An 18,611-nucleotide genomic window follows, 5' to 3' on the forward strand; every position below is an offset into this window, starting at 1 on the left:
TTTGACTTTAAATCATCCAAAATGCATCTACTATCTACAAGATTGATATCTACAATGATACGTGTCTAGGTAAACATTTTTATACACTCTTGTTTGCTATGTAAAGCTTCATTTATTCTTTTAAATCAAAATATCTATGGACCTATGGTAAACAAATGTATGGTCGACACGTCCACCACTCTAATGTAGTGTACTTTGAGAATAGTCTTTGGCTCACTCTATATGTGGATTAAATATCATATAATAATTACTATGCATTGTGTAATGTAATCACCCAATTTATCAATTGATTACTTCTGCAGTATCACTGCTCTTAAGCAAGAACCTACAACACAACGGTAAATTGTGACCCTCTTATCTAAAGCTTTATATTAATAATAATTAATTACATCACATAATAATAATGAATCTTGATTTCGGCCTCTAAAGAAAACTGGCATAAACTCAGTTCTCTTCCCTTCCCTATGTGCTTTGAGAAAAGTCATCAGCTCACTCCATGTATAAATTAAATATCATATAATATAGTCATCAGCTCACTCTATGTATAAATTAAATATCATATAATATTACTGTGAATTGTATGACGTAACCAATGATTAGAAAATTAATTAAAATATATATCTTCAATAATGCAGGTGTAAACTCTCTCTCCTTATTTATATGCAATAGCAGCATTGCCTTTAATTAAAAAATTAGTAGACATTTCACCTTTCTAATAACCAATTTTTTCCCAGCTCCATTTTTTTTCGCCAATTTATTCTTCAAATTATTCTTTCCTGCCCTGTATGAAACCATGTCAAAGATAATAATACCAAATAGTGAAATTTTCTAGAAATCCCATTCTGTTAGTCCTATATAATTCGATTCACATTGACATTAAATTACCAACCTTCCAAAAAGAATAATTCTCACCTTTTGAAGAGTGATGAAAACACAATTACTTAACACACCCATGTTTACCATATTATAAGATCCATTTACAACACGAACATATGCACATGCACGCCAAAATTGCTCTAGACTAATCAAGCCTAGATATTCAGAATCTGATGAAACTGCCCCTATAAATTAAATGATGATTTGTTTATCCTCCACAATTACTATTCCTTGTTCTTGAGTTCCTCTGGTAATGAACTGTTGCCGACATGTCACAAGAAGGGATATACTGACTGCTGATTGTGACAACTTTTTGAAGGTAAACTCGTCCAATAGGATGCCTGCCCAATTTTGGGCAGAAAACATGTCCATAAGAAGACCGCCACTATTTGAATTGCTTCTACCTTCTTGATTTCTTCCCACATGTCACTGAACTTTGCAGTGAGTTGGCTGAATATTTTTGACGACGCTTGTTAAATGTATTTGCTCTGCTCTCTGAATCACCATCATCGTCATCATAATCATCTCCATTGCTATGCTTTTGCTCATGTGGTTTGTTGTCTTTGTCAACTGAATATGACTCTTCAGTACCTAAAGCAGATTGTCGTTTGGCAGCATTTAGTTTTCCACGTAGCTTCTTCTCAACAGGGTTCAAGGTGGTTGCAAACTTAGAGTGGGGAACAAACTTTGCTCCTAAACCCAACCTACAAAGTAGAGACAATAAATATATAATGGTTGTTCAAAGCTTGGACACAAGAAAATACTAAGATGGCATATTGGCACACTTTGTCACCTTTGAGGCCTAATCTGGACCTCCACTTCCTCCAAATCTTTTGAATTGTCTTCGCCTACATTCATTTGCTCCACCCACGCTTTTGCCTGCAACAAAATGAGGTTTTAACGCTATAAAAACGTCTAAAAGAAAAGAAATTATTAAACGATGTCTTACAATCTATTAATCATGTAAATGTAAGTTCTATCAAGACCTTTGACCTTAAGAGTAAAAAGGTTGGATGGACAAATCATGGGTTTTAACTAAAAACACTACCAGAAGAATTAGTCTCAAAAAACTTCACAATTAATCTAGAACCATGTTAAACACTAGAGTGTAATTGATATAAAAGCAAGGTTGCATGGGTACTCGTACCCACACCCCTGGTACTCGTACCCACCGAGTACCCACGTACCCAAGTACCGGGTACACATATCCCACGTACCGGGTACTCGGTGGAGAGCATCATAGCTAAGGACCTGTGATTAAGATTCTGATTTTTTTTTTATTTTTTTTTTTTGTATTAGCTTCTTGTTTATCAAACTTAATTCAATACCAAATCAGTTTGAAATTTTGATACTCATTAAAAATAAACTTTATCACTGTTCAAGTCATAAGTTTATCATTTGCAATATGTCATTGTTATATGATTTAGGATCCTCTTGTTCATTTTTAAAGTCTGCCTTCTTTGTTATGCATCTAAGCATTTATCATGTATTATTATTTCAAACATATAGCAAATCTGAAACTGAAAACAATACATTACATTTGCAAACTTTATCACTGTTCTTGTTTTGAAAAACCATTGTCATGACTCATAATTTTAGATTTTTTATAAATATAAAGGTATAATTTTTAAATAAGTTTGACATACCCAAGTACCTCCGTCCCCTATTATGGAAAATACTTTAAACATTAAACATTCAGCAATTGCTTATATATATATTTCAAATTTCTTGTTTTGAATGCTCAATGTCATGACTCATGACATATATTTTGATTTTTATATTTTCTATAAAATATTAATAATATAGAAAAAATAGGCATACACACGTACCTCCGTCCCCTATTATGAAAAATATGCGTACCCATACCCGTTCCTGTACCCGTCCCCGTTCCCGTACCCACGTACCCGTGCAACCTTGTATAAAAGAAGGATTGATTTTCAACAATAGATTGAGTCTCGTCCAAAGGGTTTAGCTTATCAAATCCCACGAGGGACATCTTTGTGGAATTCTAAGTTGTGACTCTTGGTCCTCTATTGGTTGTATTTGTCTCATTGTAAAAAGTGGTTTCTAAGTTGTGACTCTTGGTCTTCCATTTGTTGTTTCTAGTGTGATTGCTCGTAAGGAGCTAGTGCGATTGCTCGTAAGGAGCTTGAACAAGTTATAACTGTTACTCTTAAAGAGCATTTGATATGTAAATGATCTTAATATAAACAATAGATTGATTCTCATTTATCTTTTACAAATTGAATGTTCTAGATGCAATTAGAAGTACTAGTAATTGTTTATTATATAGTGGAAAAGCTATTACGGTTTAAAGTTCAGCTATCGGATTCACATACTAAAGGTGTAAACTAGGTCAAGATGAGTTCTGGTCCGGATTTGCACAATGGATGTGGTCTAGGTCCAAGTTCAATACGCACTCAAATTGTAATGTCCCCTTTTTTTTTTTGGAAGCATCTGAGTTTTAGAGATTAGCTTATTATTGTGACCCTCGTAGGCTAATATGGTGGTTAGAGGGTTTTAATGGTGATTGGCACTTTAGGATGGGGCATAATTTCATATTATAATATTATAATAAAGTGAAAATATAAGAATATATTTTATCCCACATTGGGGAGAAAAGTAAGTGAGGTCCCACAAGGAAAGAATAAAGGGCATGAGAAGTTCTCTTCTTATAATCGTATTATTGTCATTTGCATTTGATGAGTTTTGTGGAGCCGAGGGTTTCTACATATTATGTACTTGGTCTTTGGGAACAAAAACTCTCATAAATTAGCATAACTAAGGTGGTGAAATATCCTTTGAAGGGTTGCAAATTGGAAGGAATTCTTCAGCCCTTTCATTTGTGCTTAAATCAGAGAATACATTTATTGTTAGCTGCTACAATGTCGTGAACAGTGACGTGAATAGTACCCACGCTACGGTACTTGGCTTGATTATGATTGCAATTTCATCTCCTTCATTGGGTGATTCGTATTCGGGTTCTACATTCAATTTGCATCATTTAAATTAGTCATTTGGCATTGTAAAGGTGGCTGTCATAAGTATTGTAAATGTACATTTTCTATTAAATTTATAATGCCATTTATACTCAAATTTTGGAGTTGCAGAGCCAAGAGCCTTGGAATATTATGTTAGCATTGAATTAGAAAATATCTCACTAAAGGAGTGATAAGTTGCAAGTCCATATATAATTGATGTAATGTGCATATTTATATCTTTCATTATTGACATAATAGTATGCTTGCCAAGTGTTTCACAAAATATAAATTGGTTGTAAGCACACATTTTTCATTTAGAATTCATATATATGCATTTGAAAAGCGAAAAGAGAATTGCATATGCATTTAGTTCTTTGCTTAGATATAGTAGTGATCAATTACATACTTTTAGATTCCCTTTCATATCATTTCAAGCAAACATAATCAGTCTGAAACACAAAAACAGCAAGAATAGAGATTGTATTGGCAGTGTTTTGGCAATATTCCTTACTCTTTAAATCCAAGTTGAGGTCTGAATTGTCAAGGGATATTACACAACCTAGTGGAATCGGTTGAATGCACACTATGAATAGGGTCTGGATATGTTCTGGTCAAGATTCACACTATGGATGTGGTTTGGATTTGAGCTACATACGCATCGAAGCTTGTGGATGCGGCACGATGTGCACCAAGCACATCTAGGCACCTAGATGAGTGCCCTACACGCATCCAAAAAGCATCCGGCCAAATACGCATATGCCACTTTAGAAAAATAACAAAAAGGTGTTTTTTTTGCATTTTTCTTTTTGGCTAAAACCCTAAAACAGTTCATGCAGCCCTATGTGCACCAAGCACATCTAAGCGCCTAGATGAGTGCCCTACACGTATCCAAAGAGCATCCAGCCAAATTTTAAAAACATAACAAAAAGGTGCTTTTTCCATTTTTCTTTTGGGCTAAAACCCTAAAATGACTATTTAGGGGGCCTTTCAACCTTAAGAGCATATCATTTTGTTTGCTCATTTCTTATCTTCTCATTTTATCTCCATTTTGGCATTCCAAGCAGAAGTATTTTGTAAGGAGATTGTTTGTGAATACTTAGATAGCTTCCAGAAAGCAGATTTAAGCATCTAAGATAAGCATTTGATTTTGTTATTTAGTCTTTTAAACATTTTTTTTAAGATTTTGATATTTATTTTCAAGTTTTTTTCTGAATTTTTTATTTTAGTAAAAAAGAAACAAATTTAACTATTTGTTATTATGTTTTTATATCTTTATTTGACACTTTAAGCTTGCATTTATTAGTATTTTTTCTAGTTTAAAGTTAAGTAATTTCTTACAATAGCAAAAAATCAGATTGAAAGAATAGTCAATAGTCAAAGTTCAATAGTTAGAAAAGGAGTTTAAGTGGCAAAAGGGAATTTAGAGGAAATCCTTAGCTCTAAGGATTTCCACTTAACGGTAAGGATTTCCACCACAATAATCCTCTTGAATTCCACCACCAGGCATTTTATGGCATGAAGGCAACATCATGAGTAAAAATAGAACAAGGAATCACCAAGGAATATTGGAATGAGGTAAATTTTGAGAAAATCATACTAGGTGTAAAATCCTTAACGCTAAGGATTCCCACCACATTTCCTCCCTCTATTTTTGCACCAAAATGCATTTCAAGCAAATGTTGAGGTAGAGGATGTTGAGTTGGGATGAAATTGAGAGACAATGATGAAGTTTGGAAGGTTTTAAGACAAAGGAAGGCTACATCATATTTGGTGGAAATCCTAAGCGCCAAGGATTTCCACCAGCCAACTCTTATCCACTGTAATTGCCAAAGATGTTTGTCGTAACTATTTTTGCAGCCCAAGGATGAAAGGCGATGTTGGACCAAGTCAATTTGGTGGAAATCCTTAAAGTTTAGGTCTCGGGGAAATCCTCAGTGCTAAGGATTTCCAATTGACGGATTTCCACCACATTAATACTTCCAACTTGGAATTTCCTTCTTTCTTTAGCCTTACTTTCCTCTTGTGAAACAAAAGACAAACCAAATGGGCAGATTGGAGAATAGTGAGAGATGAATTTTAATGCTAAGTGGGATGAACTTTGTTCATTATTAATGTGAATTTATTTTCAGATTTCTTTCGCCAACTTAATGTTTCTCTCCTTTGTTTTGCAAGGTGAATTAAAGGAGGCTGAATAGAAATTAATTCTTGAAAAAATCTTGGAAAATCATAGTGTTGTTGATGCACATACCCTCCATCATAACGTCAAAAGAAATTGGCACTATAAAGAGAAGCTAGAGGGCAAAGTAATGATCAAGGCATCAAAACTTCAAATGGATACTACAAGAAGATCGCTCAAGCGTAGGGAATCAAGTGTGAAGGAAAGATTCATATTCAAGTTATCAACCTGCAAATTGAGATTGAAATCAAGAGTAAATTCAAGAAAGCATAGAGGATCCATCTACATTAGGACATATTCAAGGAGAATCAAGGAAGGTCAAGTTCAAGGGTTTGCGAAGAGGCAAGTGATTCAAGTCAATTCCATGAGGAAATTTCAAAGAATGGAGAATATTTCAAATGTTGAGAGATAATTTCTACCAATCAAGCAAATATTAGGTTTAACAAACACCTTCTACAAGCCAAGACTCCAAGCACAGGATAAGCATGACTATATGGCAATTGTTTGTCTCTTCCAATTAGAAATTTTCAGTTTCAAGAACAATTAATCACAACATGCAAAGTGTCTTGTTTTCTCATTGGTTGGGCAAAACATTGTAATTTTCTTATTGGCCCATGAATTGGTGCCTTCATGTTATTGGTTGTAAATTTGGCAACCCTAATTAGGGTTTGTGGGAAGGAATCTCAACCCTTGATCTTAACCCTTCATGGTAATGGAACTACTATAAAAGGTGAAAGCCTTCTCATTGGTAAGGGATGAGCTTAGGAATTAGCTTAGTTTAGGAGGTGAGATTACAGAGCTAGAGTAGAGTAGGATAGCTAAAGGAAAGACTTGATCAAATTGTTGCTATGACGTTTTCAAAGTAATCGATAGTTCATTATCAGTTCTTCATGATGAATTACTTGTTATTGCATTGCAGTGTTGCATGGTTTTCTCAATCTTTTCACTTGGAGTAGATTTATTTTCATGTTGAATTAGTTTAGATGAATGGAAGTAGTAGTAGATGTTTACTTGTACGACTTAAACAAATCCGAGCCACTAGCTTCTTATGGATTGTAAGACTGCCTTGCATGATTAGTCAATGAATATTAATACTCAACTTCAATTGGTATTGGGTCTTTGATTTGCATCCATTTGATGGGATTGAAAAGGGGATGTCAATATGAAAACCATTCGAGTATATCTTAGAAGCTTGCACTAGGTGAGTCGAGTCATTGATTAAGCTCTATCTAGTAGCGTCCAAGTCATTCACAAGTCCTTGGATTTGATCATAGGAATAGCGGTAGTAATTAAGTATGAGCAAGTTAAGAAGGCAAGTATTGAAAATTAAAAAGTAATATTTTCATTGCACATTGCAAGGCCATATCTTTAGAAATGCATTAACATTTCTTGAGAAATAGTGTAAGTCCCCAAGTATTTACCAACATATCACATCATTTCACTGAGTAATTATCCACAATTAAGGAGCATTGAAATCATTTTACGATCTTACTTTGCAAGCTTAGCATGAGAGATGACCTTATATCACAAGAGTTTGGTGTTTCTCCTGGAAACATTAAGTATTTGATTTTGCATGTTGTAGTGGAAGAAAACTCACATCAACAATTTGGAATTATAATTACTATAACTAACAAAAAATATCTCAAATTCTCAAATGAAACTTCACTTTATAAGCCATACTGCCAATGGGATTTCAAATTGTGGGGGCTCAAATAAGAAAGGGATGCCCCCCACACAAACAGTGGTATTTATAAAAGAACAAGAAGATGATAATAAAACTACTAAAAAAGGAAAATAAAAATTATTATTATTGAAAGAAAAAAACTATGGATGTATCCATTGATAGAGTAGCGGCCTCCAAACATCCCTTCTTGCCTATACCCTCTACTAAAGACAAATGAAATAAAAATTCCCACCTACAATAGAGGTCCATTGGATAAAGCATTTAAAACGGACACAAGATATTGCTAACCTAAAGATTGCATGTTGCATCTAGGCCAATGGTCTTTCATTCAACTTGGTGAGATCACCGTATCAATAGAAAATGGTGTCAGCAATCTAGAGGACACCTCTTGGTTGCATGTCGTATGTATGAATGAGCGTGTACCAAATTATTGATTTATTGATAGGAAAGAATAAATATGTAAAGGCTTGATTGAAAGCAATTAGAGATTCTTGGATTGAATCTAGTGTTTCTATGATCTTCGATGGATGGAAAGCTTGCAAAAACTACTCAATGATAAATGTTATTGCAATTTGCCTTAAAGGGGCTGTGCTTTTGAGGGTGGTTGATTATGAAAGGGAAGTCAAAGATACAAAGTTCATTTCAAGGATCCTCATTTGACTCCATACAGATAGTGGGTCATGCAGATGCAGTCTAAGTAATTATGAACAATGCAAAAATTGTAGGGCTGCAAGTGCATTAGTTACGGTTTGGACACCATTCACTATACACTCCCTCAACTTGGCGATGCAAGCAATTGGCACCCAAATAGTCAGTCAAAGAAATATATCAAGAGGGCAAGGAGATTCACATGTTTGTGATGAACCACCATATGTCACAAGCAATTTTCAGAGCTTTCTCAAGATTGGAATTGTTGAATATAAATTTTATTTATTTAATTCATTTTTATTTGTCATGTTGAACATCAATAAGTATATCAAATTTGTATTTTTTTTAATCTGTTATTAACATATTCTCTATGTATTATTAACTTAATACTAACATGATCCTGGATTGTTGAGACCTGATTTGCTTCTCATACAATGGTTATGAGACAACTTATGAAGGTGCAAGAGGCATTGGGGAAGTTGTCAACTACAAAGATAGGCCAATGGATAAAGTCATTGATCTTGGATGATAGTTTGTGGGTTCTTGAGGAACATGCATTGGATTTCATCAACCCTATAATGATTATGCTTTGGTTTGTTGATATAGATGCACATGCTTGGTGGATGTCTATGATGGTGTGTGCAAATGATAGAGAAAATGAAAGTGGTAATGCAAATAAATAAAAGAGAATGACATTAAAGAAACATTTTTCAAAAAGGTGGAATGAATCATTTATCATCACTGATACATGATGATGACCACGTCATTACCTCCTTGCATATGCCCCATCTTCAAGGTGCTATAACAATGTTGTACTTCGTTTATCAAGAAGATTACAACCATATAGAGATTCTAAAGTTGCTAATGAGCACATACAAGCATTTAATAGGCTCTTCGAGGATCTAGAAGTGGAAAGAAAAATGTTAAAAGAGAATCTGGCTTGTTTACCTCTGGAATAAATCTTTCTCCTTGTGTTGTTAATGACCAATTCAAAATGGACTCTAGTACATGGTGGTACCTTCATGGTCAAGCTTATATGTACCTCCAACATATAACAATAAAGATCCTCTCACAATTTTTTTACTGCTTGTATTGTTGAATTTAGTACTTACATTCTTTAGTTTATATTTAACTTTTTATTTTATTGGTTTTCTCTATAGGTTGGAAGTTCTTGTGTTGCTGAACAGAATCAGAGGACATACTCCTTTGTCCACACAATGAAGTATAACCAGTTAGCTTCAAAAAGAGCTAAAGACTTGGTTTATATTCTTCCAATTTACATCTTCAATCGCAAGGATTCCCAATACAAGGAGTGGGCAGCAAAGCTTTGGATGTAGCACCAACTTGGACACAACCATTGAGGAACTTGTTAGAGTCATTATGGATGATGATAATGATGATGACATACCTATACATGGTGCATCCAATGCAATCGGAAGCTCTTTGCGTTCAAAATATCATGAACGGATTCCCAATACAAGAAGTGGGCAGCAAAGCTTTGGGATGTAGCACCAACTTGGACACAACCATTGAGGAACTTGTTAGAATCATTATGGATGATGATAATGATGACGACATACCTATACATGGTGCATCCAATGCAAGCGGAAGCTCTTTCTGTTCAAAATATCATGAACTCGCAGCAGCTGAAAATCCAATAGATGATTTTTTTGATAATCCTTTTGATGACTGATGAACTAAATTGAACAATGAAGATAGGAGACAAATACCAGTTATGATTGTCAATTTTGTAACTGTAATTATTTTCATTATTTGAATCATGAAACTAGACATATATTATATGGCTTGCTTGAACAGTTTTTATTCTTGACTATCAGTTACATCTAGTATTATCAATGTTACCCTAGTATTGGGGTATGTCAGGATGGGGGGACGCCGGGACGTGTTCTCGGGATGGGGAGAAAATAGGCCTCATTTTTGGGACGGCGGGGGGACAAGGCAGGGAGGGGTGTTGTATAGTATACATATAGAACTTGAAATGCTTGTTATGAAATGACGTTTCAGTAGAACATTCCAAATTAAAATACTTGAACATATCAAAATTGCAACATGAACTAGAACAATTGAACATTCAACATTGTAACATTCAAAAAATAAATTCAAATAGAAGTCCAAGTACCCATTCCAGCGGAAGCATGGTTGTGGAATGGCGGAGGTGGGGGTACTCAGGTGCGCAACTAACCAGTGCAGGGACATCTCGGGGATGGGTACTTCAAGGTTGGAAGGTGGGTGCAAGTCCCTGTGTTACACTGGGTATTATCTTTGGCATTTGGTATTGATCACTGATGAAGTATCATTCTATAAAATGATTTAATTTTACAAATCTGTATATTTCTTTAATTTATTTGTATATATAGTTATATATACATATGCACGTATGCAAACCCCAAAAAGGAATTCTGCATATCCATGTACCAGATTTTCATACCCATACCCAAGCCAGTAACTTATGTTTTAAGAACGTCATTCCAGAATTCAGAAAGATATAAACAATGGAGTTTGACTAGGCCTATTTGAATTATATATAATTCATGTTTAAAATTAGACAAATTCAAAAAAGTACAAGAACACAAAATCTACTCACAACCATATTGAAATCACTAAAGAAACAAAATGCTCACCAATTTCAATGATTTGTTCAACACGATTACTTTTTGAGAATCGCTTTTCTTTAAAGATTCCATGAGTACAAAATTGCACAATACTTGCTCTACCACAGAGACCACGATCCAAGCTTCAAGTGAACTTGTCTGCAAAATTATGACATAATATGTGAACGTTACAAAATAAAATGGGAGTTAATATAAAAATGGAAATGTCATTTGCTTCAAAAAATAAGAATTTTAACAATAAGTTAAAACCTATTAAAAATAAGGTGACTAGTGTGTGAGCTTGTGTTCAAAATGTACATAAAATGGCATGTGACCAATCAAAACAAACTCAACTTGCAGTATGATAAAATGAAAATTCAATAAGTGGCTCTCTACTTCAAAAAGAAGGCCAGACAACCGTAAAACATTCTTTATTTAAGCCTGGTAAGAAAAGTTTGTCGAGTACTGAATATACCACTTACAACTGGATATATTAGATTATCTGTGATCAGCGATCAACTAACTTCTGATAGAAGTGCGTGATTAGGACAGCCGAGGTGCAGGGACAATTACACTATTTGAAGCACCATAATGGCATCCTCAGTCTAGTCTAATGCCTTCAAATTTCAATCAACATTTTTTAAGCATGTCAGATGAACAGCCAATATCGCAGCAAGCACAGCGGCCAATGTTGCCTTCTAAGAAGCTGCCACTTATCATAGGAGACAATCTTTGACAAGCGAATGATAATGGGCACCGTTTCACACATTATAAATGAATATTAATTATATTATCAATTGTATAAGTTGAAGGGATTAATATCACATTTCAACAAGGTTTTTGAGTGAAGACGAAAACTTGTTGATCTATATTTCATTACTAGAAATTCAGACAAACTCATCCCTCATGAGAATGAATGGTCCACTTAGCACTCATTGCATCTATGTAATTGTCCCATAGGTGAAGTATCAAGACTTCTGAGGAGGCCACAAATTCCAGTACTACTCTAACTCAAGTACATTTGACCATGGAGTTCCCCCCAAGATAAAGCCCACTTAACTTGCCACCCCATTTGCAAAACCTTCGGTGAGTGCTTGTCATGATATTTTACAACATCTAGGTCAGCCAACAGAAATACATGAAACAAGATGCAAACACCCACAAATCAGTTTTTAGAAATGTTATGGCTTTGCTGCTAAACATAATTCCATCAATAGAAAGAAACTTGAAAGATCTGAACAATATTTCTTAATGTCTTGAAATATAATAAGTGATTTAATGATGAACTATGACAGAAAATAAGAATGATATTCCATGTACAGAATCCAGCAAATCTTCCATCAATAGAAAGAAACTTGAAAGATCTGAACAATATTTCTTAATGTCTTGTAATATAATAAGTGATTTAATGATGAACAGTGACAGAAAATAAGAATGATATTCCATGTACAGAATCCAGCAAATCAATTTTTACTATTTTACGTGATAATTTTCTAATAAATTATAAATATCACCAGGGCTGGGCAATAAAATTATCATCTTTCTGACAAACGAATACATTTCTCTGATGGTTCACAAGCTGAGGGGAAAACGAAATTTGAGAATTACTTCCCAAGCCTAGAAACATGGCCTTTAGCTATTGAAAATAAGACAAATATCATAAACAAGTCTGATGATATTGAGCTTGCAAAATTAAGAACTCAGTGAGAATACCCGTCTATAACGGTGTGACTGATCACATGCTTGAACTTCTCTTAACCACAACATCAATGCTTTCTCTGAATCTTCATGCAGGGTGAATCAGTTATTCCCACACACTTTCTAAAACTTTTACTTTGTTGGTACACTCGTGAACAATACCAATATCAACTTCTAATCTATCGGATAATCAATCAAACATTCTAATTAGATGTATACATGAAATCACAGAAACACCAACACAAAGAATGCCATAATTTACATGGAAACTCAAACTAGAAAAAACCACAGGGAAGCTAATTCTCATGAAACGAACACCAGTTAAGGTGAAACTAGTTAAGGTGATTTTAGCTTGAGCCCATTTCATAGAAATGACTACTATTTCCCCTCATATCATGAAAATGCTATTCCTCAATCCTCATACTATCAATTTCAATCTCATCTTGAAGTTGGTTATGGCCAAAATTCATTTGCAATATCAAACGGCCAATATGCTCAAAATTATTACTACCCTCCTACCCCTGCTCCACTAGACCCAACAAGTCCAATGATGAAATCAAAACCATCAAAGTTATTATTGTACCTTAATAACACACGCCCTATTATTCTACAATAATCTGAAGGGGGGCCAGCCCACTATTTTTATAGGCTATATGCCCCCTCTATAATAAGTTGCAGATTATGAATGTTACATATAGAATCTGGCGGCTAATGCCCATAGCCCTTATATGGAACAGGGGTGGGCCCTACGGTTCTATGGCGGGGGGGCTACCAGATTCTATACGTAACTAATTGGCAATACAAATAGACTCACTGCATATAGAATCTGGCGGCTAATGCGCATAGCCCTTATATGGAACAGGGGCAGGCCCTACTGTTCTATGGCAAAGGGGGGGCTGCCAGATTCTATACGTAACTAATTGGCAATAAAAATAGACTCACTGCCAGCATAATTAGGCTCACTGCCAGAATATATAAATGATATCAAATCTGCCACGGAGATCATTGTCACCAATACTCTGCAATACAGAAATGAGATATCAGTCTGCTACCGATTGCATCCATACACATGATCATCAGAACACAGATCTACTATAAACGGATTCCAATCACTTCGCATACAAGCATCACAAAAGCCACCCAAAAAACTAACATCCTCCTTCTTCTTATACTGCTTGATGTCATCATCCCTGTCAGCCAAAACCAATTTAAAATAGGTCACACGTAAAATATTCTCACGGTGGTAAGGAATGAAACGGGAACCAACTCAATCAATATAATAGATCTTACATGCCAACATGCAACACCATCTCCAAAGCCTTCAGTACCAATGGAAAAATTCAGCGCATTACACGCTATGCGGTAGCTTCTCGGACCCAAAAAAATGACCAAGCTCCAAATGGGACCAAACCCAAACAATCGATCCATCATATGTTGCATGCTAAATTGAAACAGCACTGAAACGGTTAAGGTCAAATATTAAAGGTACATCCTTCGGTGAACACCTCTACTAATATGCCAAGGATATCGGCATTAATGACAACAACATGAAAGCATCACCTTCACATTCTATCACATTTGGTCATTAATCATGAGCAACATTCAATTTTAATCTATGTAAATGTCCGAGCAAATTATGCCAAGGGAAACAAAATGTGTTTTAGAACAGCTAGGACAGAAGACCCTTTTTCAAGGATAGCAATTTAAAAAAATAGAGAAATTTAAAAAATACAGAAAATTTTGAAATACTAATATAGTAAGGCATTTGCCATATTTATTTTGTAACCATATTATGAGACATTAGACTGTATAACAGATATAAGTATACAACAACTAACACTCATAGCAATATTTAGATTTCTGATTTTGTTGTTCGAAAAAGTAGGGAACTTCAAATTCTTGATATAGTATCTAAGTCAATTATTGTCAATTGCAAAAGAGATTTAAAGTGCATTTTCTATGGTCTGGTATAATGTCGTATTGTGTTAATAGTACAAACAAACAATTTCTTTTTGAAATGTGGTTGGCATGCAGGGTTTTGCAAACATCATTGAACATCCTTTTGACAAGTGTTATATAAATATATAATTGGTCCCCTGTCATCCTCAATAAATGCCCCTCGAACTAGCTCCCTGAAAAGAGTCCCTCTACCAAAAACATTATCCAAATCACAGGATAGTCCCTCTACCAAAAGCATTATCCAAATCATAGGATTTAGATTATTACCTAGAAGTTTAATTTTAGCAGTCTGATCATGGTATGTTTATGGTTCAAATTAAATATGCCACAAATCTTTTGGAGCCTTTTTGAATGATATATAATAACTTATCTTCAAAACCTGGAGATAAAGTAGTCAGCATCTGATGATTCGTCACCAATTGATAAATTGCCCAACAAATAGTTGGCGGGCAGCTCAATACATCTTAGATTCTTACATCCACTCAACTAGGCCTTTGTTTTGAACTTATCTCTTTGTCTTGATTTTTGTCAAAATTAAAGCATTCTCTTTGTCTTGAACTTAGCTCTTGATTTTTGGAGCCTTAATGAATGATATATAAATCTTCAAAACCTGGAGATAAAGTAGTCAGCATCTGATGATTCATCACCAATTGATAAATCACCCAACAAATAGTTGGTGGGCAGTTCGATATATCTTACATTCTTACATCCACTCAACTAGGCCTTTGTTTTGAACTTAGCTCTTTGTCTTGATTTTTGTCAAAATTAAAACATTCTCATTGCTTATAGGTGCAAAGTGAGTTTTGCAATATATCGAAGGCAATCTTGACTTTAGCATACTTCATCAGACGATAACTACTTTTGGTAAAAATCAATGCATGAGATGAAAGACATTGGCATGATTATCTATTTGGTAAAAATCAATGCATGAGATGAAAGACATTGGCATGATTATTTATTGTGGAGACTACCGCATTATATTATAGATCATATACTAAAAATAGGAAGTGGTTACAATCGAATAATAAACATAGATACAACAAACTAACTTATCAACTAACAGGTGTAGATAAAAACTTTACTATAATATTAAACTAATGTTCTAATAACACCCCCCCCCCTCTTTGACAATACTTGGAAGATCTGGAGGTTTAGCCATTAGTTACCAAATGAATTCTAAGATGCACAAAAACAAGGAGCAACCTTCATTATATAAGACACTAGACAAAACTTTGCAAAGAGGGAAATGAACATGCCCTTTTGTGGAATTACTGAATGTAATCTTCTCATCTTCTGACGTGACAACTAATTTGGTGAAATCACAATCAAGCTTACCTTTGAAATACAATTGTTGGCTTGAGGCATAATAGGCAAAGGTTGTGAAGACAAACTCTAGATTGATTGCATCTTGACAAAATGTTGAAGCATAAAATTCTGTGTCATTGATACACAAATGGAGGATAACTGTCCAAAGGCTTTGGAAACACCCCTTAGTTGGGAAGTGCATCTAGAGATGGCGTCATAAGACCAATTTTTATCTTGACCTCCTTGGATTTATGACTGGACCATAGTTCCGTCCATGTAACATGCAAAATAGGATCAGTAAGTTTGCGCAAGCCTTTATACACCCTACTTAGCCTAATGTCAATGACCTTATCCTAGTTTACATAATGAACAATGCACGCTTTCCCATGAAAAATTTGAAATGTTCTAAAAAATTATAGTCTAGATTATGAAAAGTAAATTGTTGTTCAATCTCATATGTAAAATTTCAAACTAGAATTTTGATGCCATTATTGAGTGCAATTTTGACATCTCCTGGCCATTTCACTTTGCATGTCTTGTCATCACCAAGCAAAATAGAATACATATTACTGTCATCAGCAATGAACCTGACAAACAAATGATTTTGACACATGAAATGTATGGATGCAACTGAATCAAAGAACCAATAAATACTTTTGGTCCTATCAAAAAAAGCGAACAATGCAAGTTCCTCGTCATCGTTTTCCTCGCCAATATTTGCCACATTAACTTCACCGTAGTTGCTTGTGGGATAGATCATATTATCATCTCCTACAATCATTCTTCGCATGCCCAATTACAAACAATTATAGCACTTTACCTTTCTCCATGATTGTGAAGATGAAAAAGTATTGTTACTTGTATTCAAAATTTATGTAATAAGTGCATTTTTTGAACTCCCAAAAGGAGCTTCATCTGTTGTTCTTTTCATCATTCCTTGTATAAGGTTATAAACACTAACCTCGTCAAAGCTCAAATTCTAGCACCCTGCCAATAAGTTCAAATACTGCACAAAAGTTTCATAGGAGAGTTGTTTGCTGGTAGTGGTCAAAGCATTATTCACAAAAGTTTCATAGGAGTGTTGTAGGCTGGTAGTGGTCAAAGCAACCATATCCTTGCAGTCTACTACTTTCTTGATAACTGCAAGCTGATAGCTAAGGTCCTTAATTTACACCCTCTTGCAGTTTCATTTTAAACAACAATTATTAAAAAACATAGGTCTGTTTTTTTAAAGACTTGACTTCTATTTTGCAAACTATCCCACAAGGTATGTGCAGATGCAACACCTCAAACTTCAACAATTAAATCATCTGACATTTACAACTTGAGAATTAATACGGTTTCCCTATGATGCTTGACATAGTCACTTGGGTTATTAATGAGCCTGCTTTCTATGCCTACCAGATTATGCCGCATTCCAAATAATTAGCGGTAGCTAGTATCTCGTGAATCCGTGACTAGAACAAAATAGATTCTCAATACCAGACATATTACTTAGCTAGACAAAATTCCCAAAATAAAAATACCAAACTTTCAAAAATTATTTGAAAAACTTCATTTTGATTCAACTAAGAAAAAAAATTTATAAATTCAAAATATTGTGATCGTCAAAAACTAAATATTGGAGAGTTGAAAAATGATAATGGAGAACTACAAAAGAAAATTTGCAATACAATACCTAGAATAAAATTTGAACCTCAACCACATTCCCTAAACCTGTTGCAATGCTTAAAAGACACGCTTCCAAATTCCTCTTACCTAGAATAATTTGTGCCTTAGATACAAGACTTTTTCGTCGTGAACATTGAAAAACGGTGCTCACATGCCTTTTTGCACAAAATCCAGCTGCATTTGGTCAAATTTTATTTTATTTTCAGCAAAAAAAATTGGTGATTAATGTCAGCAGTGCTCCAAAACACATGATTTTGAAGGATTCCCAGCAGAAAAAGTAACGAATTTCATGCTTACCCAGCTGTGATTTTGGCTGAAAGATTTGCACTAAAATACAACCCACGATCTCTAAAAAAAAGCTCAATTTTATGTAACACCCTAATAGTGCAGAAACACAATTTTGCTTTTGTGACTACTGAATGTTGGCAACTCAAGAGGTAAAATCCATAAACAAAACCCATAACTAGACTCAAGTTTTCTGCCTTTGGTCCTCCTTTCTACTCAACCTTAAATTTCAAATAGTTAACTCGATCCTTCTCCAATTAATATCAAGGTTGTGAAAAATCAAAGAATGAATTTGAAGGAATATAACAGATTTTCTTAGGATAAGAGCATGATCATATGCTAAAAATAGCGAATAACAGCATACAAACAAAAGTTACAATCAACAAATATAACTTACAAGTGTACACAATGCTTTATCATTATATTAAACCAACATTTTTATAACCTCTAGATTATCCCAACCTTATAGTACTTTTAGATGTTTATGCAAGTAAAGGCTATTTGAGAACATTCACACCAAGAAGAGCAACAAATTGATAGAGGAGCACTACCCTCGATGATCTCATCTCCATTTGCTACAGACTTCCTTTTAATCAAACAAGTGAATGGTCCTTCTCATGATGCTATTGACATGGAGTAATGCAATCCATCTGTTCATTGGAATGTTGAAAAAATAAATATTGCTAAACTAAAGAGAGTAGTGACAAAGGCAGAGA

The 18,611-nt window shown here is 34.5% G+C and overlaps 1 protein-coding gene across 7 annotated transcripts in view; it reads right to left on the reverse strand.

Moving 5' to 3' along the window:
• Positions 1–937: 937 nt before the first annotated feature.
• Positions 938–18,611, reverse strand: part of LOC149540569 (uncharacterized) — a 46,068-nt gene continuing 28,394 nt past the window's right edge. For 4 of the 7 annotated variants that reach the window (XM_089801650.1, XM_089801654.1, XM_089801649.1 and 1 more), the window contains 3 exons: positions 11,008–11,136; positions 1,670–1,755; positions 938–1,580 (listed from right to left, as the gene is read on the reverse strand). In XM_089801650.1, coding sequence (XP_089657776.1) covers positions 1,277–1,580; positions 1,670–1,755; positions 11,008–11,070 — 453 coding nt within the window. In that variant the 5' untranslated portion in view covers positions 11,071–11,136 and the 3' untranslated portion in view covers positions 938–1,276. Of the gene's footprint in view, positions 1,581–1,669; positions 1,756–11,007; positions 11,137–17,697; positions 17,785–18,611 lie in introns of all 7 variants that reach the window. The other 3 variants (XM_089801652.1, XM_089801653.1, XM_089801655.1) reach the window with 1 other exon arrangement.

Source organism: Cupressus sempervirens, chromosome 9 (genome assembly GCF_028749045.1).
Source record: "Cupressus sempervirens isolate cs-2001-9-10 chromosome 9, ASM2874904v1, whole genome shotgun sequence".
NCBI lineage: Eukaryota > Viridiplantae > Streptophyta > Pinopsida > Cupressales > Cupressaceae > Cupressus > Cupressus sempervirens.